The sequence below is a fragment of the Chlamydotis macqueenii genome, chromosome 2 (genome assembly GCF_036417535.1).
Source record: "Chlamydotis macqueenii isolate bChlMac1 chromosome 2, bChlMac1.mat, whole genome shotgun sequence".
In the NCBI taxonomy this organism is placed as follows: Eukaryota; Metazoa; Chordata; class Aves; order Otidiformes; family Otididae; genus Chlamydotis; species Chlamydotis macqueenii.
The window spans coordinates 49,974,807-49,989,230 of NC_141557.1; the positions used below are offsets into that span (position 1 = coordinate 49,974,807).

At 39.7% G+C, this 14,424-nt stretch overlaps 1 protein-coding gene across 1 annotated transcript in view; it reads left to right on the forward strand.

Annotated features, from left to right (window-relative positions):
• STAC (SH3 and cysteine rich domain) overlaps positions 1–14,424 on the forward strand; it is a 76,251-nt gene that overhangs the window by 11,555 nt on the left and 50,272 nt on the right. Inside the window, exon 2 of the mRNA XM_010126699.2 lies at positions 12,520–12,796. Within this exon, the coding sequence (XP_010125001.2) occupies positions 12,520–12,796 (277 nt within the window). The remainder of the gene's footprint in view (positions 1–12,519; positions 12,797–14,424) is intronic.

Genomic DNA, 14,424 nt, shown 5'->3' on the forward strand with positions numbered 1-14,424 from the left:
AATTAAAAGCATTTCACAGAGGTTCAAAAAATGACAGCCAAGCCTTAAACAAAAATCTTAACAGCATGATTTGCCTCTGAGGAGAACTCAGCTATGACTAGATGCTGGCCTTGAGAAGTAGCCACTCAGTCTGGTCAAAAAATGTCAGACCTTTTATAAACAAGATAAGAAAGCGAACCTATTTTTTCTGGCACTGTAGGGAACACAATACAATAAATACAATATTCCTGAAGTAGCAATAGAGGTAACATCGTTTGGTCTTTACTACCAGCTGCTGAGTTCCAGAAAAAAAAAAATCTCCTTTCCCTGTGTTATCATGCCTCTAGTACACTTGTACCCGTAGCCACTACTGCATATGAAAAAGAAAAAAAAAAACCAAAACCAAAACCAAACCCCAAATCTCACAGGAGAAAATGGATATAAATCTCAGAAGTTAGCAGTATGCTGGATGTTCAATTCAGCAGCGGTCAGTAGCTCTGATTTCTGCTGTAATATGTCACACTCCTTACAAGTCAGTGCTACTCTGCTGATACCAAGAATTGTACCTACTCTGACAGCAGAATAGACTAGACAAAGTGAGGCACCTCATGGAAATTCCCCCTCTGACACAGGATTCGTATTCTTTAAAACTCTCTCTGTCCTAACTTGACTTTCCTTTTCCTTCTTCTATTCCCCTGCTCTCCTTCTGGCCTGAATCCCTTGTGCAGCCCTGTGCAGTATGCTGCTCCTGTTGAACTTGCTGATATTATTTTTGTCAGAAAAGGCATCACAGTTTCACTGGTTCAAGATCCAGGTCTTTTCTCTTTCAACACCAAAAATAAGAAGTTTGGATATGCTTCATTTATTGGATGAGTACAACCTCATGAAAATGTTACAATTTTATTATCATTATTATTATTATTATTGTTAGCTGTTTCTGTGCAGGCTTTCATTAGCAACAATTTAACTTTAGGGGATTCTGAGGGACTTAAAAAAAATCTCTCTTAACATTCAAAGAAAAAATTGCAGTTAGAGTTATAGTCTTAAATTCTCTGCCTTTTACATGAAGCTAGCTATCTCAGTATGAAAAAAAAATGTTTTTGCAGTTTAGACAGCCATTTTAATCTTGAAACTTTGATGGAGGTAATTTGAGGAGGAAAGTTGTGCAGCTAGTGAGGATAAAAATAAAATGTTTTTGTTTTGCAGGGTTGATCTTGAAATAATATCTGGCTGAAGATGTTCAGCAGCTTGGAGGTTTAGGAAAAAAAAATAAAAGAAATGGATTAGCCTGAGGCAAAATGAGTCAAAAATGTATGATAAATCTCATACGTAACAACTTTTGCCAATTAACATCTCCAAATATATGTATTTACATTGTCCACTTCTTGAAGCACTGTTTAGGCCTTCAAACATCTCCATAAAGTGCCAAATAACTGTATGTCATATCTATGACAATACCATCACCAAATTAAACAGATTCTTCTTGTGGAGGGTTATCCTATTGTTTATGTAGGACACTGCAGTTTTTGCAGTTTTGACTAACACGTAATAACAAGAAAACAAAAGATGGACTTTCAATATTAGTAACAGGTTCCTTGGAAACCAGTACTGCAGGTGTAATTTTCCTCAAAAATTTTTTGGAAGTACTTTCTGAAAATTAGAAAATTAGACTCAAGTACATGTGTTGAAAGGGATAAACACATGCCATAAGTTGCACTTTGAGAAGAGCTTTAATGAAAAATAAGCCAGATCTGGAAATAAACAGATCTCTGCTGTGGTGAACAGCAAAGATAAAGGAAGATAAAGAACAAGGAAGATGCTATCAAGGTAGGAAAAAAATTTATAGGACTTTAGAACTGGATATACAAGATGAAGGAAAGTCAGTGGGTACCCAGGTAAAGCATGGAGAAGCCCAGAGGAATTAACTAGCTTTGCTTGACCTATGCTGTCAGCTCTTCCTCCAGATCCAGGACTTCGGTCCAGAGTGGTGCCAGGGTAGTGATGTGGCTCCGCAGCAGGACCATATGGGTCCTGTTGAACTTGGGGTGTCAGAACAGGCAGTGCCAGGGTGGCCGCATGCCCTGGCCTCCAGAGTGGCTGGTAAGGAGCAGCGTTCACAGGATGGGACATTGTCGTCTTCTTGAGGGATAAAAAGAAGATGGAAGGCAGCAAATTTGCTACCAGATTGCAAAAATGTGCACAAGAAGGGAATGCAACTATGAAAAAGAAAAATTGGAAGTGAACCAACAAACACTGCTAATATTCTGTAAGACACAAGTTCCCACCCCATCTCCCACCAAGAAGAGTTTTAAATGGAAAGATGGAAACAAGTTGTAAAATTTGGATCTGAAACTCCGTTTGTAAACAGGCAGCAAAGAAGGGAATGTAGAAACCTGTGGGATCTGGTAGGCCAAAATATCTGTGCTTGGGGGCTTTTTTTTAAGCCAGTAGGCCATACAGCATCCAAATTTTGGCACTGTGTTTCTGGTCCTTTCTTTGATCGGAAAATGAGGTAACATCATCTCAGAGTTAAAGCACACTATCTAAGCAAGAAGTTTGGGCAGAATTAATTCACATGAAGTATGAATTTGAAACAAGTGTCTAGGAAAAACAAAAGAAGCAAGAAGCATAGGTGTCCCTCTGGATCTATCTATATTTGGTTGTGGAGGCGCAGAGATTGACGGAGATGGTTTTAAAAAAAGAGAAGGGAATTGAGAAGGGTTGAATAAAGGCAGCCAGATAAGAACACACCAAATGCGGCCAGGCGTTTTTTCATGCTGCACACAGAAAGCCTTTGTTTTTAATGCACGGTGTAAAACACTAAAAGTTTTATTTCAAAACAAACAAACAAAAAAAACCAAACAACAACCCAGCCAAACTCCAAGCCTTTACTCAGGAAACATGCTCGCTGAAGTCAGCAGGAGTTAGCAGTAAGCAAAGACCTTAGGATTTGGCCCAGTGACAATAACTTTGTTGTAGAGCTGAGCACTTACATGTTTTCATTGCGAAGCAATTTCAACAGCCCAGAAGTAGGAGTGGAAACACTGACAGAATATTAACTATAACAACTCCCAGTAGATCTCAGTTTTCCCTTTTGTTTTAAGATGGTACAAATGTGATTATACAGTATGTGGGATCTGGTGCTAATGTTAATTTGCCCTCAGTTATTATCAGCCTTCCTGCCAGATATGTTTCCATATTTGCTTCAAGAGATATACTACCATTTAAAGTATTATAAAACAGCTCTGTTAAAAAAAAAAATAAAAGATAAATTAAAATGGGTAGAATAAATTAGTGGAAACTATTGCTATAGGTAGACCAGCACTTTTTAGCAGAACACTGTTTTTAAAAAAAAAAAAAAATTCCAAAGGGGTCATAATTTTTTATTTCTCCTAAGATCAATAGTGGAAAATAATGATGGACAGACATGGGATACAATCAAGGATGACTAATATTACCTTTGCAATCACATTTGCTGCAGATTATTGATGAGAAATAAAAGCAGCCAAACTCAGGCCCTATTATTATTATTATTCTTGAAGACTCTCAGCAGGTAGATACCAGTGTAACTTCCTTCACCTCAGCAGGGCTGCCTGGATTTACATTACTCTGAAATCCAGCCTTTTAATCTCCAAATTTCATTGTGCCACTTCCACCGCAGCAAAGATTAGTGAATGACTAAATTGAGAGTTACCAAAGGGAAATCACTGTTCCGTTTAGAAGCTGAAATGGAAAAGAGATACCCAAACGGGGCAGCAAGATGTGGGATTCCCAGAAGGAATGGACCTCAGAGATAACAGTCCAAATTCCTTCTATGTCAAGAGGCAAGAGATAATCACACGTGTGCCTCATCCTAATGGGAACAAAGTATGAAGATGACTGGCTGCTTAGCAACCAGGTGCCTGAGATGAAACCCAAAGAACAAAATGAGATCTTGTAAACATGTACCCATCTAGAAAATAAAAGTTAAGGAGGATTTTTTAAAAAATGGCAGGACTATTCCTAACTATCTCTTGCTTTCTTTGTGAGCTTTCCTGTTGGTTTCAGGAGGAAAGACTGGAGACAATTCAATTGCCAAACTATGAAAGAGAGACAGGAACCACACAGGGGTTTGCAGCTGGTTATTCCACCAGCCACCTTTCATAACCTGAAATATAAAGATCTACTGCAGCTGGTGCCACCCATGTTGGAACAGCTGTTTAGCAGCAGGGAGAATATAATCCTGGATATAAAAGCAGGATTTGTTGTAGTCTTTCCTCCTGCTCCCGAGAGGAGCAGCTCTTTTTTTGCTACGTAAGGCAGGAGAGGAGACCAAAGGGACAAAATGTTTTCCAGCTCCGATATAAAACAAGCAACAGGCTTTGGTCATGGCTGAAGTGTTGCTTAGTTTGATTTGTAGTGTGTTTTTATTTATGTGTATGTTCCCAAAGGAGGAAGAACTGGTGATCACGAGCTCAACACAATGAACCCAGCAGATCATAGAATCATAGAAGAGTTTGGGTTGGAAAGGACCTTTAAAGGTGATCTAGTCCAACCCCCCTGCAAGCAGCAGGGAAGATCTGACTTTGTGACTGTTAATCTGATTTTCATTAGTTGAATTATGAGCTTTGGAAAGCTACAGTAAAGCTTCTCTGAAAGATCTTGTGAGTTGTTAGCTTGAAATGCTGCAAATTTGAGAAAGATTCACTGTTTTTCCTCTCTACTAGAAGCAGGCCGAACACAAACCATGGCTGAGTGATATTGCAAGCATTTTTCCCATACTAAACTTGAATCAAACCCGTTAGGAAGCTTGAAGAAACACTAACAGAGACTAGGTCTCTCAGGAAGAGACATGTAATATGCACTCTTCTCTTTCTAGATTACTTTTTCTTATATAGCTTGATTAGAAGAAAACAGAGAAATACACCAAAATAGAGCTGTTCAAAAACACAACAGCAAAAATGCTGTTGGATATAAAATTTGAGAGTTTTGACTAAATAAATAAATTTATTAAATGTGTTGGTGGGTGGACTTAGTGTTCAATAAAAAGGTCTTAAAATTTTCTAGATTCAACACTCATACAAGTATAATTACATTTATTTTGCATATATTTCCTCCATTTTCCAAGCTATTTTGAACTGTTTAAGTGACTGTGAGTCTTTTGAAGTTAATATGAAAATATATTGGGCAGGGAAGGTAATACGAGCTCAGGGTAAGTCACAATTGCAGAATATCTAACACAGAGTTTACTCTTTTTATGCCTTAAAACTAAGTAGACAATTCTGAACATAATGGAGACAAAAAGAAGGATTTCCCTGAGACTTGATGGCAATTGTTATGGTTAATAAATTTTTTGTGTTTCCTCAAATCTATCACTCCCTGGACTGCATTACTTTGTCCTGTCACATCTTAGGCTGAATTTTTAAGATATATAAAGGAATTTGGAGCACAAGGGAAAATTTTTTCATACTTTCACGCCTTAAAACTTTCAAGACTTTCTTTCACATTTGTCTCACATACTTGCTAATCCTGGTTCCTTGCGATATTAAAAGATAACATACTCCAAACTGTAGAATAATTTCAAACAAACTGCAGGAGCAATTGTTGAGAACTAGGTGGAATCTTCTGCTCAGTTTAAACCTAACCAGAGTCATATATAAGAAAAAGGTCTGCTAAGCAAACACAATTTGGCTACACATGCAGAGTGTACTTCTTTGATAATGTAGAGGTTTGCCAACTACAGATGCAAACGCACAGCTGCCAAGGATGTAGTTCATCAGGAGAGGGTTTAGAACATGTGATTCACAATGACATTTGTGAGAGCAGTGACCACTGAGCACCCTTTCAGATTTCATGCTTTCAGACCCTGAGGCTCTATCAAGGGTTTTACTATTACACCCTGGCATGCCAATCAGAGCATTTCATTGTCATTAAGACTCTACACGTGAAAAAAAATCACAGAAAGACCCCTGCCTGAAAAGGTTTATATCCTAAATAATTTTGAGGATCAGTGAGTGGGTTTCAAAAACAGTACAAGGCAGGGAGGAAATCTGAGAATGACAAGAGTCAACCAGTGTAGTTAGAGATACTCAATAAATCACTACGAATATTACTGTTAGGTATTATGGAAAATGTTTCCCCTTTGACTAGTCCAATACAGTATTCAAGCAGACAGTTTTGTTTATTTATTTTACAGCAATAACAAACATTTGTTGTAATGCCAGCTATGCAATCTCTTTGGGAAAACACACAAATGTAATACGTAGCAGATTCCCCAATAACAAACTCTCCTTCTTTGTCTGCAGTGGATTAAAAGGATACAGCTTCCAAGAGAGCTGGCTAGGGCAGATACAAATACATGATAGGGCCAGATTCTCAGACTGTATAGATCAGCTACAACTGAAGTTAGTTTAGCTAATTCAATTTGTGCTAGTAGAGTATTTTTACTATTTAATATTTAGAAAGGAGAAGGTAGAAAAATAATCAGCTTTGCTCACAAATTTTGTCACGGATGCTCTGCCAGTAAACAATACCAAGCCCTCAAGTGTTTGAAATATCCTTTTATCTTGTTAATGCTATAAGACATGGTACTTCTCTCATCAGCAGGCAAACACACATATTATTTATGAAATTGCATACTGGCTTTGGGCATGTCATAATCTTATTTTTGCTGATTAAAATGCCAAGGCAGTGCATTTTCAAATCAAATCCAGAAAAAAAAAAAAAACCAAACCCTTGTCCGTGCTCAGAAATCACTTACTTTTGTATTCCTCAGTTTTAAGAAGAAAATTATTAGCCTTCATGCAAAGGTAAGCACTTGTGTTTGAACTGGCTCCTTGTTTGCTCTTAATCAGCAGACTTAGCTGAAGCCCAGCAACGCCGTCAGGCCAGCTTACACCCTGGTAACACCCAGCCCTTCAACAAATCAAGTTAACATCTGAAGCATGTTCTGAGAGTTGCTAATAAAAATTGAATGCTCCTTGACCCAGAACATGGACGGCAGTCAGTAGAATAGACTCCATTCATCAAGACTTCTGTTCTTTCCCTTATTTGAACGGCCTTTGGTCCGAGTCCTTTTTGGTAATATCCCCCTAATGTCCCATGTACCTAACATGCTCTCTAGTGAATCTACACAACATCATCTTGGCCCTGTGCATATCCATCTTTCTTTTATCACAATGTGAGAGTCTAATAATTTGGAAACTTATTCTAAGAAGCTGAAAGGAAGAATAAATGGTTCCTTACAAAAGGTTGATATTTATCTCACAGCAGAGTGAAATCTGCTGACAAAGCATTTTTAGTCTGCATAGCTGAACAAAATAGCTACATTTATAAGAACTGGAGGAATCAAACTGGCTTGATGGCTCATTCTAACTCTTAATACCTTGTATTACTTGTAATCCATCTAATGATATTGTTAACACTAGTGTAAAGGAAGGGACAGAGAGGAGCAAGCAATATTTTTATTTATGGCTAGAACATTAGCAATGGAGCAGACAGCTGATGTCTGAAAATGAGGGCTTGGTTATACGGTCTGTCAGTAAAGTACAGTTAATAAGCCTGGTTCATTTGTGCGTTTCTCCTGGAAGGCAGTTAAGAGTGGATACTTAAAAAACAATCTCCTCGTTGGCCCCATGCTGCACAGGATCCTCTGCTGCTGGCAAGGGTGGTTAGCAGCAGCTGGAAAGACAACCAGACCAAGTATGTTGGGAAATAAGCTGATGTGGGCAGACTCCATGGGGGTTGCTCTGAATGCCAAAGCCGATGGCCCAAGCAAACATAATATAATGTAATGTAATATAATATAACGTAATGTAATATAATATTAGTGTAATATAATATAGAGTTTGTCCTAGTAACCACCGTTCACTCTGAGATCACTGAGGAGGGAGCTTCAGGAAAGGGAATGAAGCATTTGTGTGTAGGATGTGGAGAGAGCGAGGCTTTCCCTGAGTTTTCGATAGTGAGAAGGTGTGATGAAGAAGGGCTAAAGAAATGGTGATGGCATAGGGGACACCTATATTAGCATTTTAGTTTGATTTGGGAGTGCATTTTCGAAGCAAATCACCCAGTTGTTGCTGCTCACCCCTCTTTGGTCCTTGTTGTCATGCATACAGCACAGGCTGCATCACTTGGGGGTTTGCTTGTGCTCCAAGTGTGCTCCTAGTGCATGCCAGAACTGATGGTCTGGTCTGGTTTAGAGTACTTTGTGCCCTGAAATGCATATGGTGTGTATACTGGGTCCTCAACAGCCCCTGTTCCTTCTCCAGATCCACTCCTACTGAGCCACACTGACTGCTAATGGAGAGGCAAGCTGGAGAGGCAAAGGAAAAATATTAGGAGATATTAGGGAGCAGTTAAGAGCCTGAATAAATTACTTTTTTGCAGGATGGATGATTATCTTTTGTAATTGCAAAGCTAGGGATTATAAAACAGCTCAAAACATTGACAACATCTCAACTTCCATAGGAAGTTCTTAAACCAAAATTGTAGAAAAGAATTCTGTGCTTCCAATGCATAGGTCAAATAAAGTCTTGGTGAGGGCAGGTGCAATTGCCATTCACGTCAAAAGCAGTGGCACCTAGTTAATGCCAGGAATGAATTTCAATAGCTGTCCTTTTGCTACCTCTTGTTTTCTGGTTATAGCAGTTAAAGAGTTTTAATATAGGGGAATTAGGAACAGAGGAGGTGCTGATAAGCAGTGGTTTGTCAGAGCTTCGTGATGTCTTGAAGCTTGAACAGTCAGTAACCCTGCGGAAGATGGAGATTGTGCTGGGTGATACTGAAAAAAAAAGGTTAATCAAGCTTTGAGGTTTAGCTATTGCACTTATCTCTACTTTGCCTATGAGGTTAGTATGTATAGTCACTGAGAGTCTCTATAACTGATAAAATGCATTTAACTAGAGACATTTTTTTTTCCCTGACTCTAGTTTCAAACAACAGGAATATCATGGATTTGATGTCAAGGATTCATGTTTCTGAACTGTCTGCCTTGTGAAGTCTCATGATGCTATCACAAGTCTAGAAAAACTCTTGTGCTTGTCAGAATTTAGTTTTAATTTTTATTTTTATTTAAATGAAAGCCACTTTGTAGCCTTCCTTGCAGAGGAGAAAATGTGAAAGGCTTAGGAGATTTATCTCAAGTCTTCTTGTATTTGGTTTAGGGATTTTTTTTCAGTCCCAATACACAGTGGTTCACTGAAGTGTTGAATTAAGTATCAAGTGCAGAAAAACCCTAGTCACAGGTTTTTCCAAAGTTCAGTAGTGTTTCTTCCGAAGATTTAACTTTGGACTTTTTAAATCTGCAGAAAGAAATAATGAATAGTAAAATTTGCATACTGTCCTCTGTATTGGTAAAGCTGATTCCTGCCTCAGGTGAATGCTATAGCATCTCTGTTAGGAGCCAGTGACACCACAAGTGCATTAAATCAGTTTACAGCAGATCAAAATTGGCCATATATTACATGCCTGTACTTAATTGCATTTGAAATCTTCCAATAAAAGAATAAGTCTGGGCCATAACAAACTTCAAAATGAGGAGATGGTGGTATTTAAGTAAGTGAAGTGATGCTTGCTTGACTGCAGCATAATAACCACTGACGCTTTAACGGGTTTACAATTTGTACTATTTGCACAGCAACCTGCCCTCGCCCTTGCTTGGGCCAACTTTTCCTGGGTAAACGATCACATACTGGTATCCTATTTCAAATTCTCTCATAGGCCTAGTATGAAAAAGGAAAGTTGGATCAAATTTTAAAACCTGATGCCAATCTTTTATTGTCCTGTATATTCTCACTTATGCAAGATAGGTGCACTCTGATCTGAGAGGTACTTTTTAACAGTACTCAGCGAAGTCTGTAATTAGCTGTGCAAAATGCTAAACATTGCCTATGTTTTGCAGAGTCACTTCTGTACACATGTAACCTATTTGGGGTATAATAACAGCAGACTTTCATTAGTGTTTTAGGTATGCAATGCAAGCCAAATATGTAGGTGTCTTCCAGCCGGGATGCAAATGAATATGAAATCTGCATTTGGGTAACAACAAGGATACCCACCTTGTTTGGAAATTGTTCAACCACACTTGGACAGGGCAGTGCTCAGGGAATCTCAGACAGATGAGCTTGTGCGGAGGTGCCTGCCAAATCCGTAAATGTAACTTGGTCGACTCGTTCTCGAATAGGTGTCTTACTCTGAGCGTTGTGGTTGGACACGCATGGAGTTGCATGCTCACCTTAGTGTGTATGCGTATGTTTGGACATGCATAGCCTGAATGCTGGACTACCCCTCTCTGGAAAACTGTTGACTTTTCTGCCCTGGGGGAGGAAATGTTGCTGGTACATCTGTTGACTGGCAAATGACTGTGCACAGGAGAACAGGATGAGGATAGTAAATACAGAGCTCCTTAAAATATGTGTTGTCCAAACTAGCAGGACAATTGTTTCATGATAGAATAAATACTGTATTGCTCAGCTTAGTCTTTTTTCAGGGGCAGGAGCAGCATTTTGAAATTTAATTAATTTCATGTGGCACTGTAGAAATGGATGGCAAATCAATAACAAACGCCATTTCAGTCACCTTGTGGTGGTGTAATTCTCTGTGTTTTGCTATGCTAATTAGGTCTGACTTCAATGAGAAGCATTTCAGGAGCAAGGGGGTGAATTATTGCTGAGTTCCTGACTGTCACTGGGGAGATGAAGTAATCTCAGTACTGAGTAACCTCAGTGATTTCAGGAGCTAGGGACTTAACATCCAAGCAGAAGAGGGAAGATCTCACATTTCATTGGTGCTGTTGTACAGTGAGCTTTGGACTCAGCCTGTCCATGACTTAAGCTTCAGCTGAAAGAGCTTCAGAAACTGCTCTTGCCTCATAGCTGGCATTTAACAACTTAATTGCTCTTATTTACACATTACCCCAGAGGCTGAGAGTTTCTTGCAAACAGGTGAGTACTTCCTTCATTGGGATCCAGGGCTCCTCCCTTGAATCCAGAGAGAGTTCTGGGTGAGAGCAGGGCATGTGGGATAGCCCCTTGGCTCTGGTCTCTCCCTGCTCTCAGAGTCATTGTGGAGAAACAGCTCAGAGAGCAGAATGCAATCTGCTTCCACTTAGCAAACCCAAACACTGTTAACCAGCAGCAGGGGCAGCTCTTTGCCTGTTTATTGGACTCAGGGAGTTTGTTGTGAAATGCAGGGGAGAGAACTGGATCATCTCCCTTCTCCAAGAAAAAGCTGCCCATGTCTGAAAGTAGAACAGAGACTTCACACAGAATGCCTTGAGGGTCCTCTCTGACAGTGTGCTTTGAGCTGCATCATAAAGAAAATGGATGGATCAGGAATAGAAGCTGGGGAGAGCAAGTGCTCTGAGGCCACTAAGTGAATATGACAAACCAGTGCCTTGCTTTTCTGGGCAAGGATGTGAACTCCTTCTGGCTGTATTAGTGTGAATTATGATTCCTGATCATCATTACTTCTAACATAAACAGTTTCTAATACAAACCATTCCTGCTGGTTACTACAGACAGCCTGAGTGACATGGAAAATTTCAGTTGTTACATCACATTTGTCTGGAGAATTGCAACAGTGATCGAAATGATTCTGCAGTGGTTGGAATAATGTTGAGTGAAAGGTGAGGCGGAGGTATTACACTTGAGAGATAGCAAACATGAAGAGGACGTAGAGCTGGCTTTCCTTTTACCCAGACTTTACTTATGGGCCATCAGAGCTGACAAACTCACAGATTTGTGTAACTGATATCCTGATAGCTTCTATGCCTCACTTGGCACCCTTCTCAGTCTTATATAAAATTTGAGGAGGGAAGGATAAGAGACAAGACAGTTTACAGGTAAAGAGTTTAAGTTAACAAATTTAAGTTAATAATGCTTTATTGTGGTGCTTAATAGTCTGACAGTCAATACATAGTAGAATACAAAAGAATAGATGTGAATGTGTGTTATGTAGTATTAATTAATTAATGCATTAACTATCAATTTGCTAGTTAATTATACTGTTACTGCGCCTTTCTTTCCTTTAAAAAATTAAACCAGAAATTTCTTAGTCAAAACTGCGTATAATCTCTCTTTCTGCCAAATTCAAGAAATTTGAGTGTATCAAATATATTTACTGAATTCAGTCCTCCTGTACTGCCATTTAATAGCTATTCCCGAAAAGGCTTTACAGGCTGCTTAGGGACCATATAAGGATGAATAATACTCCAAGTTCTCTCATGCTTGCATACAAAGGATATATTCTTCAATGTGTACAACTTTCTACAGTAAAGAAAAGACCATATGTAAAGAAAAGACCAATAGAAGCATTCATTAGGGCTGTCAAGTTTATTGTCTCTCAGAAAGTGTATGTAGAGTAGTTTATTTTCTGATTGGGATCGTTTTCTTTGTTCTGAAATTGCTGGTTAAATTCTAAAGTTAATTTTATTGTTCAGGTCATTCAGAGTCTGCTAGTGGCTCCCAGGTTCGCATATTAGCAGCACACTCCGAAACCAGGAGCCTTGCCTTGCTGTTGGAGAAGAAAAGGTGGTAATTGTAACTGTCTTATTTGTTGCAGCTGCAGAAACTGAAACGATCACTCTCCTTCAAGACCAAAAGCTTGCGGAGTAAAAGTGCAGACAATTTCTTCCAGAGGACTAACAGCGATGTGAAACTGCAAGTAGACTTGATGCCCGAGGTGAGCACAAGCACTGGGCAGCTCCCCAGTTCAGAGAGCCAGGCATCCTCCCCTACCAGAGCCCAGCATCTGCCAGAAAACAACAAGGCTCACATCTTCCAGGAGCACATCTTCAAAAAACCCACCTTCTGTGATGTCTGCAACCACATGATTGTTGGTAAGAAACAATTTTTTTAGTCTGTATGGGTGTCCATGCTAGGACTTGCAGGATGACCTTTCCATAACTTACGTAAGCCCAGATGTCTACTTGAGAGTATTCATGCAAAAGGGATCTGGACTCATGTCACATCTGCTGTAGCCCAGTACAAGTTCTATATTTGTTGACAGGTCTCTTGCCTTGTAGACACATATTGTTCTCACAAATCACAGGTGAGGGTTTCAGATAGAGTCAAATTCCTCTCTCATTCAGGTTATACTGAGCACCAAGCACAAACTCTGTTGTATGTTACACTAGAAACAGCAAAAATCCATCTTGTCAATTTGGGTCCACTATCTTTACTCTTTTCCATAGCAGTAATTTTAATTATTTTGCTGCTTATTTTCACATGCACACCCTGCAATGCCACCCGTTCCCATTCACTGTGGTGACCATGCCTACCTCCTCCAGCTGCCTCACATCTCTCTAAAGTGCCAATTGGGCAAGAAGTAGCATCTGCTGGGTGACAGGCTCTGAGCTGCTTGTGTGTGTGTGTGTGTTGGCTGTCTAGGACACATGTTTTGGGAGAGGAGGTCAACAGAACAAGTAACAGCTGAATTCACACTGCACACTTTCTCGGAACCTTTCTACCTGATCCCTGTTACTTAAAAAAACTCACATAAGTATTATAGCTTTGAAAGATCACCTTGTCTTCTCTCTGAAATTGTCCATGGGTATGTAAGTCACTGCCAGGGACTGACTGACAGACAGACATAAAGGACAGAGCTAACAATTTATTATTCTCTTCAGTGTGTAGAGAGCAACTCCATACTGAGCCCTGCCCGTAAGGTAATTTTCAGTGCAGTGTGGAAAGCCTAAAAAGCCAGCCTTCATGCTAGGGACTATCTATGGGGCTGTGCAAGGAGAAGTCAGGAAAGAAGTGGTGGCTGGAGGTGTAGAACATGTATGGTCACCACTGGGGGAAGCTGCAGGAGTTGCTACTTAGAAGTCTGGTCCTAGAAATTCACGTTGTTGCAGCGAGCTTGTTGTGCACGTGATTTCGTCTTCTTGCTACTTATCATCTAGTTATCCCAGCACAGTAGTTCAGGAATAAACTCTGTGGCAGTGTACCAGTGTGAAAGTCAGTGACACAATTTCCAGGTTTTTAGGCATGACAAGGGGTAAAACACTCGTTTAGCTTCATGTAGAAGTAGTGCAGGTCTTTAAGTACAAACTGTTGCCTGTAATTAGTCTAGCTTACTGTATGAAACTCATGTCCCTTGGCATGGAGGAACTCCTGTTCTTTGGAAAAGGCAGCCGTCTGCAGAACATTAGATCTGATGCAAGACAACTCTGCTTCCATCAACTAAAAAAATGAAACACATGAGTCCCGATTTCATCCTCTCTGTACTACGGCTCTACTGAGTCCAGAGAAACAGAAGAGCTTTTACCCCAGACTTTTGGTGTTATTTTCCAGTTTCTAAGTTTCTTTTCTACTTTAAATGGTAGAACAAGTCAAAGGGAGAATGAGTAAAGCATCAGTGTCAGGGACGTTCATAGTCCAGAGACCGAAAAGAAGTCTGGAAGATAGGCAGTTAGTAGAAATAACTTTAGGTATGGAAGCAGGCCCAGAACTTGTCTCTTTTCTG